General features: G+C 42.7%; 1 protein-coding gene across 1 annotated transcript in view; it reads right to left on the minus strand.

Moving 5' to 3' along the window:
• Positions 1 to 5,615: 5,615 nt before the first annotated feature.
• Positions 5,616 to 13,804, minus strand: part of LOC307074225 (copper-transporting ATPase 2-like) — a gene marked incomplete at both ends in the record, with an annotated part of 28,433 nt that continues 20,244 nt past the window's right edge. Inside the window, 3 exon segments of the mRNA XM_079734244.1 lie at positions 5,616 to 5,847; positions 6,608 to 6,710; positions 7,126 to 7,243. Of these exon segments, the coding sequence (XP_079590370.1) occupies positions 5,616 to 5,847; positions 6,608 to 6,710; positions 7,126 to 7,243 (453 nt within the window).

A 13,804-nucleotide genomic window follows, 5' to 3' on the forward strand; every position in this document is an offset into this window, starting at 1 on the left:
ACAGGGGCAAGCAGAGGGGACACCAGCCTCGCCTATTCAGCCTCCCACGTCTCATCCAAATGGCGACGCCTCCATTTCCCGGCCTGGGACGCTAGGACCCCCACCCCCAACTCCGCCAGAGCTCACTCTGAGGCCCCCGTCAGGCCCAGACCCAGCTGAACCACCCCCCTCACCGTCACAGTCCCCTCCTCACGGGGAGAGCAACTCAGCCCCTGGTCCAGGTGCTCCAGCCCAGGAAGGAGGGCGGCCCCGCCGTCAGAGGAGACCCCCGGGGCGTTACAGGGACTTTGTAGACACTCTCTGGGAAGAGGAGTAGTTAGGAGTGAGACCCGAGTTCTTAGAAGGGCAAGAATGCGCCCTGGGCTCACTGGAAGTGATGGCAGTCTGCCCAGATCTTCCTAGTTAGTAAAAGAAATGTTGGACATTAAAAAAAAAAAAAAAAACATGCACAATTTGAGTTGTTTCATGCTCATGTATTTTTTGTTCTGTAGTCGCTGTTAGTCTCCTCGAGGGCGAGGATCTTTGTGGTGGGGGGGTAGTGTAGCGACCCTGGTATGTGTACTAGTGAGTGACAGCGCTGTAGTCCAATCACAAGCAGGGTTACTAGGTCCAGCAACATGGGGGCTTGTGATTGGGGGACGTTGCGCAGTGTGTGTGGGTGTCTTCCTGTGCGAGCTCCGAGTAGGAGTGTGTGAAATGTGGGTGTAGAGCGATACATGTGTGCCTTGTTAAGCTGTTGTGAAGTTTGCAAAGTTCGTGGAATAAAGCCAACCGGCTATTACACCGGATACCTGCCTCCGCTTCTGGTTTGATCGCCACAGTATGTTAACTATGAAGCAAAAGGATAGCAATCGTATATGCACGCGTGGAGATAGTCACCAGTGATGCCAGTAACGCGTTACTTAATAACACATTACTGGCCTCGGACCACTTTTTTCAGTAACGACAAATCTAACGCATTACTATTTCCAAACGAGTAATCAGATTAAAGTTACTCATCTTATTGCTTAAATAACCCTGTTGTAAGCATAATTACACGTTTGCATTGAAAGGAACAAAAATATCAACTTTTCTAGTTTTTATGTGTGCAAAATGCAATTCAGAGCGAGAGAATCACTTTTCGACCAACAATGTGATTCTGACCTTACAATGTTGATATTGCTCAAAACTAATGGACTTCACTTCCAAATGTTCGTGTATTGATTAAATAACCCTTTTGTAAGCAAAATAACACGATCGCATTGAACGGAACAGAAATATCAACTGTTCTAGTTTTTATGCGTGCAAACTGCTTTTCACAGCGAGATGACCACTTTTCGACCAACAATGTGATTCTGACCTTACAATGTTGATATTGCTCAAAACTAATGGACTTTACTTCCAAATGGTGGTGTACTGCTTAAATCACCCTTTTGGAAGCCTAATAACACGTTTGCATTGAAAGGAACAGAAATATCAACTTTTCTAGTTTTTATGTCAAAATGTTTTTCAGAGCGAGAGAATCACGTTTTGACCAACAATGTGATGCTGACCTTAAAGTGTTGATTGTGCTCAAAACTAATGGACTTTACTTCGAAATGGTGGTGTTTTGCTTAAATAACCCTTTTGTAAGCATAATTACACGTTTGCATTGAAAGGAACAGAAATATCAACTTTCTAGTTTTTATGTGTGCAAAATGCTTTTCAGAGCGAGAGAATCTCTTTTTGACCAAGAATGTGATTCTGACATTACAATGTTGATATTGCTCAAAACTAATGGACTTCACTTCCAAATGGCCGTGTATTGCTTCAATAACCCTTTTGTAATCAAAATAACACGTTTGCATTGAAAGGAACAGAAATATCAACTTTTCTAGTTTTTATGTGTGCAAAATGCGTTTCAGAGCGAGAGAATCACTTTTCGACCAACAATGTGATTCTGACCTTACAATGTTGATATCGCTCAAAACTAATGGACTTCACTTCCAAATGGTGGTTTATGCTTAAATAACCCATTTGTAAGCATAATGACACTTTTGAATTGAAAGGAACAGAAATATCAACTGTTCTAGTTTTTATGCGTGCAAAATGCTTTTCAGAGCGAGAGAATCACTTTTCGACCAACAATGTGATTCTGACCTTACAATGTTGATATCGCTCAAAACTAATGGACTTCACTTCCAAATGGTGGTTTATGCTTAAATAACCCATTTGTAAGCATAATGACACTTTTGAATTGAAAGGAACAGAAATATCAACTGTTCTAGTTTTTATGCGTGCAAAATGCTTTTCAGAGCGAGAGAATCACTTTTCGACCAACAATGTAATTCTGACCTTACAAAGTTGATATCGCTCAAAACTGATGGACTTCACTTCCAAATGGTGGTTTATGCTTAAATAACCCATTTGTAAGCATACTAACACGTTTGAATTGAAAGGAACAGAAATATCAACTTTTCTAGTTTTTATGTGTGCAAAATGCGTTTCAGAGCGAGAGAATCACTTTTCGACCAACAATGTGATTCTGACCTTACAATGTTGATATTGTTCAAAACTAATGGACTTCACCTCCAAATTGTCGTGTATTTCTTAAATAACCCTTTTGTAAGCAAAATAACACGATTGCATTGAACGGAACAGAAATATCAACTGTTCTAGTTTTTATGCGTGCAAAATGCTTTTCTGAGCGAGAGAAGCACTTTTTGACAAACAACGTGATTCTGACCTTACAATGTTGATATTGCTCAAAACTAATGGAATTTACTTCCAAATGGTTGTTTATGCTTAAATAACCATTGGTAAGCATAATAACACGTTTAAATTGAAAGGAACAGAAATATCAACTTTTCTAGTTTTTATGTGTGCAAAATCCGTTTCAGAGCGAGAGAATCACTTTTCGACCAACAATGTGATTCTGACCTTCCAATGTTGATATTGCTCAAAACTAATGGACTTCACCTCCAAATTGTCGTCTATTGCTTAAATAACCCTTTTGTAAGCAAAATAACACGATTGCATTGAACAGAACAGAAATATCAACTGTTCTAGTTTTTATGCGTGCAAAATGCTTTTCAGAGCGAGAAAAGCACTTATTGACCAACAACGTTATTCTGACCTTACAATGTTGATATTGCTCAAAACTAATGGAATTTTCTTCCAAATGGTTGTTTATGCTTAAATAACCATTTGTAAGCATAATAACACGTTTAAATTGAAAGGAACAGAAATATCAACTTTTCTAGTTTTTATGTGTGTAAAATGCTTTTCAGGGTGAGAGAATCACTTTTGACCAACAATGTAATGCTGACCTTACAGTGTTGATTGTGCTCAAAACGAATGGACTTCACTTCCAAATGGTGGTGTTTTGCTTAAATAACCATTTTGGAACCCTAATAAAACGTTTGCTTTGAAATGAACAGAATTATGTACTTTCCAGTTTTTATGTGTTCAAAATGCTTTTCAGAGCGAGAGAATCACTTTTTGACCAACAATGTGATTCTGACCTTACAATGTTGGGATTGCTCAAACCGTATGGACTACACTTCCAAATGGTGGTGTGTTAGTTAAATTACCCTTTTGTAAGCAGTTCTAGTTTTTATGTATGCAAATTGCTTTTCAGAGCGAGAGAATCACTTTTTGACCAACAATGTGATTCTGACCTTACAATGTTGATATTGCTCAAAACTAATGGACTTCACTTCCAAATGGTGGTGTATTGCTTAACAACCCTCTTGTAAGCCTGGTGACACGTTTGCATTAAAAGGAACAGAAATATCAACTTCTCTAGTTTTTACGTGTGCAAAATGTTTTTCGGAGCGAGAGAATCACTTTTTGACCAACAATGTGATTCTGACCTTACAATGTTGAGATGGCTCAAAACTAATGGACTTCACTTCCAAATGGTGGTGTATTAGTTCAATTACCATTTTGTAAGCATAACACGTTTGCTGTTAGTGCTAACACGAATATTTATTTTTGTTAACAATTAATATTTGTACATATTACTACTTTCACTCCATGAAAGGTCTCATTTAAAAAATATATATGTATCTGTAAATACTGCTAGGCTCCCTTATTGTTTTGATTTCACTGTGAAAATTGGTAGAGCGTAACTGGAAAAAAATTATGAATCATCATATTGCCAGTTTTCTCCCATTCTACTCCCTTCAAACACCAAAAGCACATCAAAAGCACCACGAGCGATCAATACACACTACATCGATGTCCACGTATCTACAAAAGTTGACATTACATATATTTTGGTTCTGAAACGTAGAGATTCTGCGTATTCACGGTTTGCAGAAACGTACAAACGAGGCACATTACCTTTGGCGTTCATATCCATTTCTGTGCCTTTGAGCCTGTGGCGTCTTCCTAGCAGTAAGCCTGGGAGTCAGGGCCGCTTCATGGTCCAGGGGTCAGTCCCTGCTCTTATATGGCTCAAGACCTTCCTGACCAACCCCAACCCCAACTCCCTTCCGGACCCCTAGGCGGCTCGCCTCTCGAGGACGGTGAGGCATGGCCAAACTAACGGTTCATATGTTGGTCATAAAGTTGAAACATGACTTAAATCAATAATAATTCATTCATCTTTTATTTTATGCAAGACTAGTTGTCCCAAACCAGTTGGTTTGGCAGTACATCTCAACTCAGAGAAAAGCTTGTCAACGAGGGTTCAACAAATAATCACCAGGTTCTGTTCAAAGAGCATTGAAATGCAGTGAGAAAGTGATGTATTCAAAAAGGGAGAATACAAAGTACTGTGTTTCAGAAGAGAGAATAACAAGTGATGTGTTCCAGAAGAGAGAATAACAAGTAATGTGTACCAGAAGAGAGAATAAGAAGTAATGTATTCCAGAAGAGAGAATAAAAAGGAATATGTTCCAGAGGAGAGAATAAAAAGGGATCTGTTCCAGAAGAGAGAATAAAAAGTAATATGTTGCAGAAGAGAGAATAAAAAGTATTTTGGGTCAGAAGAGAGAATAAAAAGTTTCCATCATAGGTTTTCAGATTTGTCAATGGAATTTAGCCACATTTGGTTGTGTTTAGTGTGTAGAATTTAGTGGAATCTTGCGGAACAGACTTGCATGCATTCTTAAATGCATCCGTATTTCGGAGATGTTCGTTTTTGAGGATGATTTCCCTGTTTGAAAACTAAAACTAGGCTACCACTACTTCGGGAAAGTTGGTATATTCATCTCCCGCAGTTCGAGTCAACATTGGCTTGGAGCGCCGACTGCTATCGAGATGACTGATCAAAACATATAACATGCATGATAATTAGAGGTCTATGAATGAAGTTCACCACTATGGATGCAATCAGAGGACTGGGTGTGGAATCGTGAATAGGCTGTAACCTCCACAATGTCCTTCAACATGTACAGTGACCATAGTGATAATGATTGATAAAATAAAAAAAATGATTTATTTGCAGTCTAGAGCCGATAATGTCGCTTTCTTAAAATTAATGTTGCACCTTACACAACACAGGCCAGGAAAGGCCCCAGCGGTCAATAGTTTGAGGGTTGAGGGGTCTGAGTTTTCGGTGGGTTGTAATCCCCACCGCTAGCTGTTTATAAATTCGACACACTGGACCTTTAATCAACAACAACAACTAACAAATCGACCAATCCCTCTCAGACACATTCCCCTCTTCTTAAACGACTCGGTGTTCCATGAGGGAAGACCGAGTCCCTCGCTGCTCCAGGGGCCTCGAGGCGGGCGGCCGGCCCGTCAGGGTCCAGCGAGGCAGGGCCCAGGCGCCGGCGGTCCTCCTGGCCCGGGTTGGCGCTGATCTGGGAGGACTGCAGGCTCCGCATGTGACCCCTGGCCCGGGACTGGTACAGCTCTGTGGACGTCTTCTTGTAGCTGGCCTCGGGGAGACGGGCGGAAAGGAGAACAGGGTACTTCAAACCAGGGTACAACGCCCCTGTTTGGTTAATGGACACAATTATGGCAACATGGCATTGACGGGTAATTCTTTTGAGATTCCCCATAATTTGGGGTACTGGTTTTAAGATGTCGGAAATGTGAACTCTTGCGCCAACACCACACAGTTCAGTCCCCATCAGCCCAGAGTGTTTGTGATGCTAGGTCACATCCCAATTGAATGCCGCTATGAAAGCTTCCCAAAAACCCTGCTAAATAATTATATATCTGGTAGCTATTGCATTTCAACCAAACACACTAAAAGACAATAAAGGAAACCCAAGATAAGATCAGATCTACTTTTGGTGTTTGCAGTCGGGAAATCTGTGAAACGTCCAGGACTACAGAATTAACATTAGTCATGCTCACTTTTTTTTAAATTTACATTCAGGGATTTTAGAAGTCACTTTTATCCTAAGCAACTTACAATAAGTACATTTGTCAGAAGAAGGTGAAACAATATATTGCTGGTGGTACAGTAAGTATGTTCATAGAACCAAGTGATAAACAATTACAATCGCTAGGTTAACCCATTCCCCGTATACAACAAAGATAGCTAGGATAAGATGCTACACAACTAAGTACTATAACTAAGTACGACATACAATAAGTGCGTACATTAAGTGCCAGGACGTACGACATACAATAAGTAGGGGGTGGGAGGGGGATAGCGTGAGCGGAGGTCTTCACACATACTCACGTTCTCAGCAGCAAAGAGGACAGAACCACGGACACGGAGGAGGCAGCCATCGCGGCCGAGCCCATCCAGGGTTGCAGCACCAGGCCTGCCGGCATGAACACACCTGGGGCGCAGCGTGGAGACCAGGGCATTAATGAGGACCGGAAACCAGGGAGAATGAGGTTTGGATGGCTATAGGTGATAAGGTGTTCTACTCCCCAATTCATTCAAATGTGTCATCTGAAAAGGGCGCAGTGCATCCATTTGTTTGTATTTGCTGTGAAGGTCACTCCCCAGGACAATACAATTGGGTTGATATTAGTTTGAATTATTCTCACTAGACATGTTTCACACAATAATTTACGACGAGTGTGTGAGCGTGTGCGAGCATGTGCGTTTGTTGCATGTGAGAGCGGGTGCGTATACGAGTCTGCGCGTGCGAGTGTTTGCACGTGTGTACGTGGGTGTGTGTGTATGTGCGTGCGCGTGTGTGTGCGAATGTGTTTGTGTGAGTGTGTGCGTGTTCGTGTGTAGATCACCTGCAGCGATGGGAATCCCCAGCAGATTATATATGAGGGCGAAGAGAAAGTTGATTCTGATCCTCCTCACGGTCTTCTTGGAGAGCTCAATGCTCGCTACCACGTCCATCAGGTCGTTCTAGGGGATAATAAAGAGGAGACCCACTTAATGAATCCCTCAACGGGGATGTTGACTTGTTACAGAAGCTCTAGAGTCAAAAGTAATGAATAAAGGGATAAAGAGAATATTTATAAAGAAAAAAAACGATGTACACTAAAAGCCCATGATTCGCAACTGTGATGATACTCCAAGATGATCATTCCCTTGATTCATTTGAAATATATTGATTTAGATTTTGTTAATTTTTCAATAGATTTTAGTCCAGAAAGTATTTTTATTGGCATCAGAAAGATGATTTTCATCATCAGCATGATACATCTTCTGGCAACATTTTATGGTAACTTGATCAGGGTTAAAAACAAAAATATAGTTTCAGATTATTGTTAGGACAGAGGTAAAAAATGAAAGTTAATTTAACTAATTTAAGTAATTTAGAAATGTCACACCAGAGGGAAGCACCGACTGGTAGATCTTTGAGACTCTCCCTGTAGCTCCCAAAAAATAATAGTACATTTACATTTAGGGCATTTAGCAGACGCTTTTATCCAAAGCGACCTACAATAAGTGCATTTGTTACATTAAGTACATTTGTCATAAGAAGTGAAACAATATATCGCTGTCGGTACAGTAAAGATGTTCATAGAACCAAGTGCAAGTATTACAATCGCTAGGCTAACCCATTCCCCGTGTAAAGCAAAGATAGCAGCTACTGTAGATGCTACACAATTAAGTACCTTGAATAAGTGCAATGTACAAGTGCCAGGACGTACAACATTCAATGGTGGCTGTGCATTGGTTTCTATGCAGGGTCGAGGTGAACTCTGAACAGGTGAGTTTTGAGTCTTTTGCGGAAGCTGGTGAGCGACTCTGCGATCCTGACATCGGTAGGGAGCTCGTTCCACCACTGAGGTCCCAAAATAGAGAAAAGTTGTGACTTCGCTGATGCTTGCTCTTAGCGATGGCGGTACCAGACGTCCAGCTGAGGTAGTTGAAGGGAGGGATCGAGCTGGGGTGTGTGGCTTTACTAATGCTTGGAGGTAGGCAGGGGCAGTTCCATCGACTGCCTTGTATGCCAGTACCATCATCTTGAATCTGATGCGAGCTATTACAGGGAGCCAGTGGAGGTCTTGGAAGAGTGGGGTTACATGTGAGAACTTTGGTAGGTTGAACACGAGGCGCGCTGCCGCATTCTGGATGCGCTGCAAGTGTTTAATCGCAGAGGCAGGGAGTCCAGCCAGGAGCGAGTTGCAGTAGTCGAGGCGGGAGATGACCAGTGACTGGACTAGAAGCTGAGCTACTTCCCTTGTGAGAAAGGGCCGGATCCTGCGGATGTTGTAAAGTGCAAATCTGCAGGATCGGGCCACCGCAGTGATGTTTGCGGTGCAGCATAACTGATTGTTCAACACTACACCAAGGTTTTTGGCAGTTGGAGAAGGAGATACAGTGATATTCTCAACAGTGACCAGTAAGTCCATGTGTGGGCAATCTTTCCCTAGTATTAGGAGGAGCTCAGTCTTGTTGAGGTTAAGCCTCAGGTGATGGGCAGTTGTCCAGGTGCTGACTTCTGCCAGACATTCAGATATTCGTGTTGCAATCAGGGCTTTGTCAGATGAGGGAAAAGAGAGAAATAGCTGAGTGTCGTCAGCATAGCAGTGATAGGAAAAGCCGTTGGATGTGATTACAGAGCCCAGAGATCTGGTGTAGAGGGAGAACAGGAGAGGCCCCAGTACAGAGCCTTGAGGGACACCTGTATCAAGCGTGTAAGGTTTGGACAAGGAGCCATTCCATGTTACCTGATAAGTGCAATTCATCAGGTAGGATGTGAACCAGGAAAGGGCAGATTCAGCTATGCCAAGTTCGGCGAGAGTGGCGAGGAGGATCTGGTGGTTCACAGTGTCAAATGCTGCAGACAGGTCAAGGAGAATGAGAACCGATGAGAGGGACGAGGCTCTGGCCGCACGGAGGGACTCAGTCACTGCGAGGAGAGCCGTCTCAGTGGAGTGTGCTTTTTTGAAGCCTGACTGGTGAGGGTCAAGCAGATTGTTAGATGAGAGATAGGAGGACAGTTGGTTAGCGACGGCACGTTCCAATGTTTTAGAGAGGAATGAAAGAAGAGATACCGGTCTGTAATTCTGGATGTCAGTGGTATTAAGGGTTGGTTTTTTGAGGAGAGGCTTTATTCTGGCAGTCTTGAAAGACGTTGGAACAATGCCAGAAGTGAGGGAGGAGTTAATAAGTGCGGTGAGAAATGGCAGGATGTCGTTTGACACAGCCTGGAGGAGGGAGGAAGGGATAGTGTCAAGGGGGCAGGTGGTGGCATGGTTAGATGTTATAATTCTGTTGACCTCGTCTGAGGTGAGAGGGATGAATTGGGTAAAGGCAGAGGTGGGGGGAGGGAGGATGGTGGCAGTGATAAAAGAGGAGCTAATGTCCTTTACTTTCTGGGTAAAGTAGGTAACAAAGTCATCAGCAGTGAGGCAGGAAGGAGGAGGAGGAGAGGGAGGGTTGAGGAGGGAAGAGAACAAGGAAAACAGTTTCCTGGGGTTTGAGGCGGAGGAGTTAATTTTGGTCCGGTAGAAGGCAGATTTGGCTGTTGACACAGTGGAGGTGAAATCAGAGAGAAGAAAGAGATAGTGAGATAGATCATTAGGACAGTCTGATCTCTTCCATTTCCTCTCAGCTGCCCGCAACTCTGCTCTATGGGTCTGCAGAAATTCAGACAGCCAAGGGGGGGGGGGGTGAAGATCGCGCCGGTCTGGAGTGGAAGGGACAGAGGGAGTCCAAAGAGGAGGAGAGGGAGGATAGCAGACTACTAATAGTAAACTACATACACAAATAAAATATGCCAATTTTCAGTTATGCAATTGCTTCTCTCTCTTAATCACTGATGGGAATAAGGGCGTTCTAAATAACGGCGTTACTACTCTCTCTATCTCTCTTTACTGTTCTTCCTTGGTTAGTAGGAACAAGACAATCGCATTAATGATGACGATTGGTTGTGGTCAAGTACCATTTTATGGTAAGCCAATCAGAGGTAGAGTTGGTCGGGTGTTGTTTACACATTGAGTCAATGTGAGTCAACGAGAAGCAGGAATGGCGAGCCCAAATAATCCGAAAATAGCCTTCTTTAAATGGAAGTATAGCCATTAATTTTCCCTCCAAGAAATTATTGGAACGAGTGTAATCGTGAAATGCACACTATGCCCTGGACAAAAGTGCCTTTCCACGTCGGTGTCAAGTAATTCCAGGCACCCAGGAGCAGTGCATACTTCCGCAATCCACCAGTGCTCAGCGGCCAAGCCTGGTATCGCAGCTGTTTTAGTGGGACGTGGACCCTTTTTAATAGGTCCATGGTCCCTCGATTCATGGGGCCTCTACAAATTCTCCTTTTTGCATAGGAAATTTCCTTTCCTAATAAGATGACCCAGAAGTACTTGGAGGAAAGGTGGTTTGAATTCTAAAAATGCTTAGGAAAGGAGCCTTGATGCATCCTTCAACCCTCCTTTAGCATAGTTCACTCCTGAGCAACCTTTACGAAAGGAAAGGAGATAATCCTTTACGGCTACAATACTTAAAGCAACATGCCACTGACAAAGTTTACCGACTCTACATGAAGACGCATGGAGAAACGGTAAAGCAGAAGAAGAGAAGAGAAGAAAATACAATTGATAATAACGGATACAAATTCCAGAAACATTATTTTAATCGAAATGAATTAATTTATGCTGGTTATTAAGCACACAATATACACTGTAAGAAAATAAAACTCAGACTTCACATTTAAGAAAGACTACTGGGGCAGTCAATTTTAACATCTACATAAATTTAGCCTCTTTTTTTTCACATGTGAATTGGGATTCAAGTCGCCTAAAATATTCCCGTTGGCCAAGTCCGACCTAAGTGATTCTCACTGTTGGCGGCAACCTGATTGAAATCAATACGACAAGAACGCATGCATCGAAAGAGCGCTTGATGTAGTCAAACTACGCTATAGAGGTCAGCAATACTCGCCGTCGCGCAATGGTGTCGGTTAGGAAAAGTGGAGGTTAATTCATTTTAAACTAGTGATGGATTTAATGATTCTTTTCCTTGATTCAGTTCGCGTCGGTCAGTTTGCCAAGAAGAATCGTTTGTTCCTTCGTTCGTTCAGTCGAGTTTCCGGTAGCGGTGAATCGAATCATGGAATGCACGGTTCTCAGCTGAGTCGGTCAGACTCAGCTCCTCCCTCGTTCTCATTCTCAAATGATCGTGAAAGTTGGTCATCAATCAAGACAACATTACAACTTTAACCAAACGCAGCGGGATGAGGGGGGGGGTGTAAGTTGATTATTGGATGTTTAACATATCAGCAAGATAATAGACTTGATTTAGCAATGATGGTGGGGGTTCCGGGTGGAGACAGACCATGAAAGAACGAGACAGATTGACAAGACATTCAAATATTTGATTAATCTGGCATGAGTACAAAGACAGCATGCATTTACCATTTCACTGAAATTGAATCGTATTATCGTACGCTCGCTCACTAAGCCTCTTCCCTCTTCACCAGTCACAGTCAGTGAACGAACAGCGAGTCAGCGACTAATGGGTCTGGGAGGAGTCGAGTCTGAGAACGAATGATTCAAGATTCAAGATTCAAGTATTTATTGAATGAGAGAGAAGAATCAGTTCGGTTCGTTCTTGTTAAAGATTCATTTATTTGAACTGGTTTGGTCGTGAACGACCCATCACTATTTTAAACAGCGCTCTCTTTTCCTTTCTTTGAAAGGAAGCACCTTTTCATCTCTCCTTGTCCCGATGACATTTTCCACAAAGGTTAAGGAAAGGAGGCATAAAGGTTAGGAGATTTTACTATTCGTAGAGGCCCAAAATGTAAGTTTTCTCTTTTCAAAAAGCCACCTCAAGCGTTTTATTAGCCATTGTTTGCAGTTAAAGGAGGGGTGGGCAGCTGAAAGGAGTCGTATTGAAACAAATGTTGTTTCGGCCGGCATCCGAGAGGCCTCAGTGCATTGCTCCGTTAACTTCTCGTGTTAGTCTTGAGTGGTAATTATGATTGTTTTAAAATGCAAAAATAAAATGTATATTCAAGGGATTACAACTTATATATTTTAGATTACAAACTAATCAAAAATAATAATATAAATAATAATTGTTGCCCAGATGGCAGGAGGAGTGTAATTTAAAGATCACATATAGAGAATCATCAGGGGAATTAGTAACTTATACTTCCATGGTCGGTAAACAATGCAACTGTGCTCGCTCAGACCTCTTGTTACGATGCTACAATGCTAACAATGCTAGAAAACAAGAGTATTTCTGCATCTGGCACTAGGCGCCCATGAAGCAAATCTCTCCTTGATGTTGCCCTGCCCCATTGAGCAGTTTTCATAGGAATGAATGGGCGCCTTTTTTTTATCCGCTGTCCTTTCTTTAAAGGAGACATATTATGCAGTTTTCACAACAAGTTAACATAGTATTTTAGTTCCAGAAAACATGTTCTTGAAGCTGTTTGCTGGATATAGCTTTTCGGAAAAAAAATCTTGCCTACGGCTATTCCCCTCTGTTTCCGTCCCTTCAGAATGCGCTGTTTCTGGTGTCTGTAGCTTTAATGCAAATGAGCTGCTGCCCATTGACCAATGAGCTGTCAGACTGAACCACAGCATGGAGGAGAAGGGATTGTTGCCGTTTGCGGACTCCTGGAGCTCTACAGCTATATAATATAATATGGTATAATATAATATAACATAATAATGATACTATTATATATGGGTATTTATATAATATTCTATGTAATATCAAGGCCAAAAGCTATGTGCGCCTTGGCTGATATTATGAATCATAAAGCCACCGAGCTCCCCGCGCCGTAGCTGCTGAACTGCCGCCGTCAAAGCCGTTCGGCCACCGCCGAAGCTTCTGCGGCAATCCGGCAGCTCCGGCGGTGTACTCCAGGAGCTGAACTGCCGCCGAAGCTTTCCGGCTGCTCCGGCGGGTGTCCTCCAGGAGCTGAGAGGTCCGGCGGGGGCAGCTCGGTGGCAGTCCGGCAGCTCAGCTCCGAGAGTACAATCCCTTTTCTCTACCATGTCACCTCCTCCGGACTGCCGCCGAAGCATCGGCGGCAGTCCGGCAGCTCCAGCGGGGGAGGCAGTCCGGCAGAGAAAGGGATTGTACTCCCGGAGCTGAGCTGCCGCCGAGTTCCCCCCGTCTGAGCTGCTCGTCCGCTGGTCCACAAAATCTTAGCTATGCTCTGATTGGAGGGGAGTGGGGAAGTGGGAGGTAATATTCAACTGTGCCCCCTTCCTACGTAGTAGGGGACAGTAATTCAAACATCTTTCAACGTTGCATGCTTCCGTGCATGAACATGAACATGTATTTTGAGTTCCGTTAGAGAGGGGTTGAGATGGGGTCAAAATTATTTGACACATTTGAGCATTTGAAAATGTACTTGAAAGTATCACAATAGTTTCTTTCCAGAGTAATATATAATATAGATCATAACAATAATAATAATAATAATAATAATAATAATAATAATAATAATAATAATAATATAATCATAACTGATCATAACAGTTAACAATG

The sequence above is a fragment of the Pollachius pollachius genome (assembly GCF_949987615.1).
Source record: "Pollachius pollachius genome assembly, chromosome: 4".
NCBI lineage: Eukaryota > Metazoa > Chordata > Actinopteri > Gadiformes > Gadidae > Pollachius > Pollachius pollachius.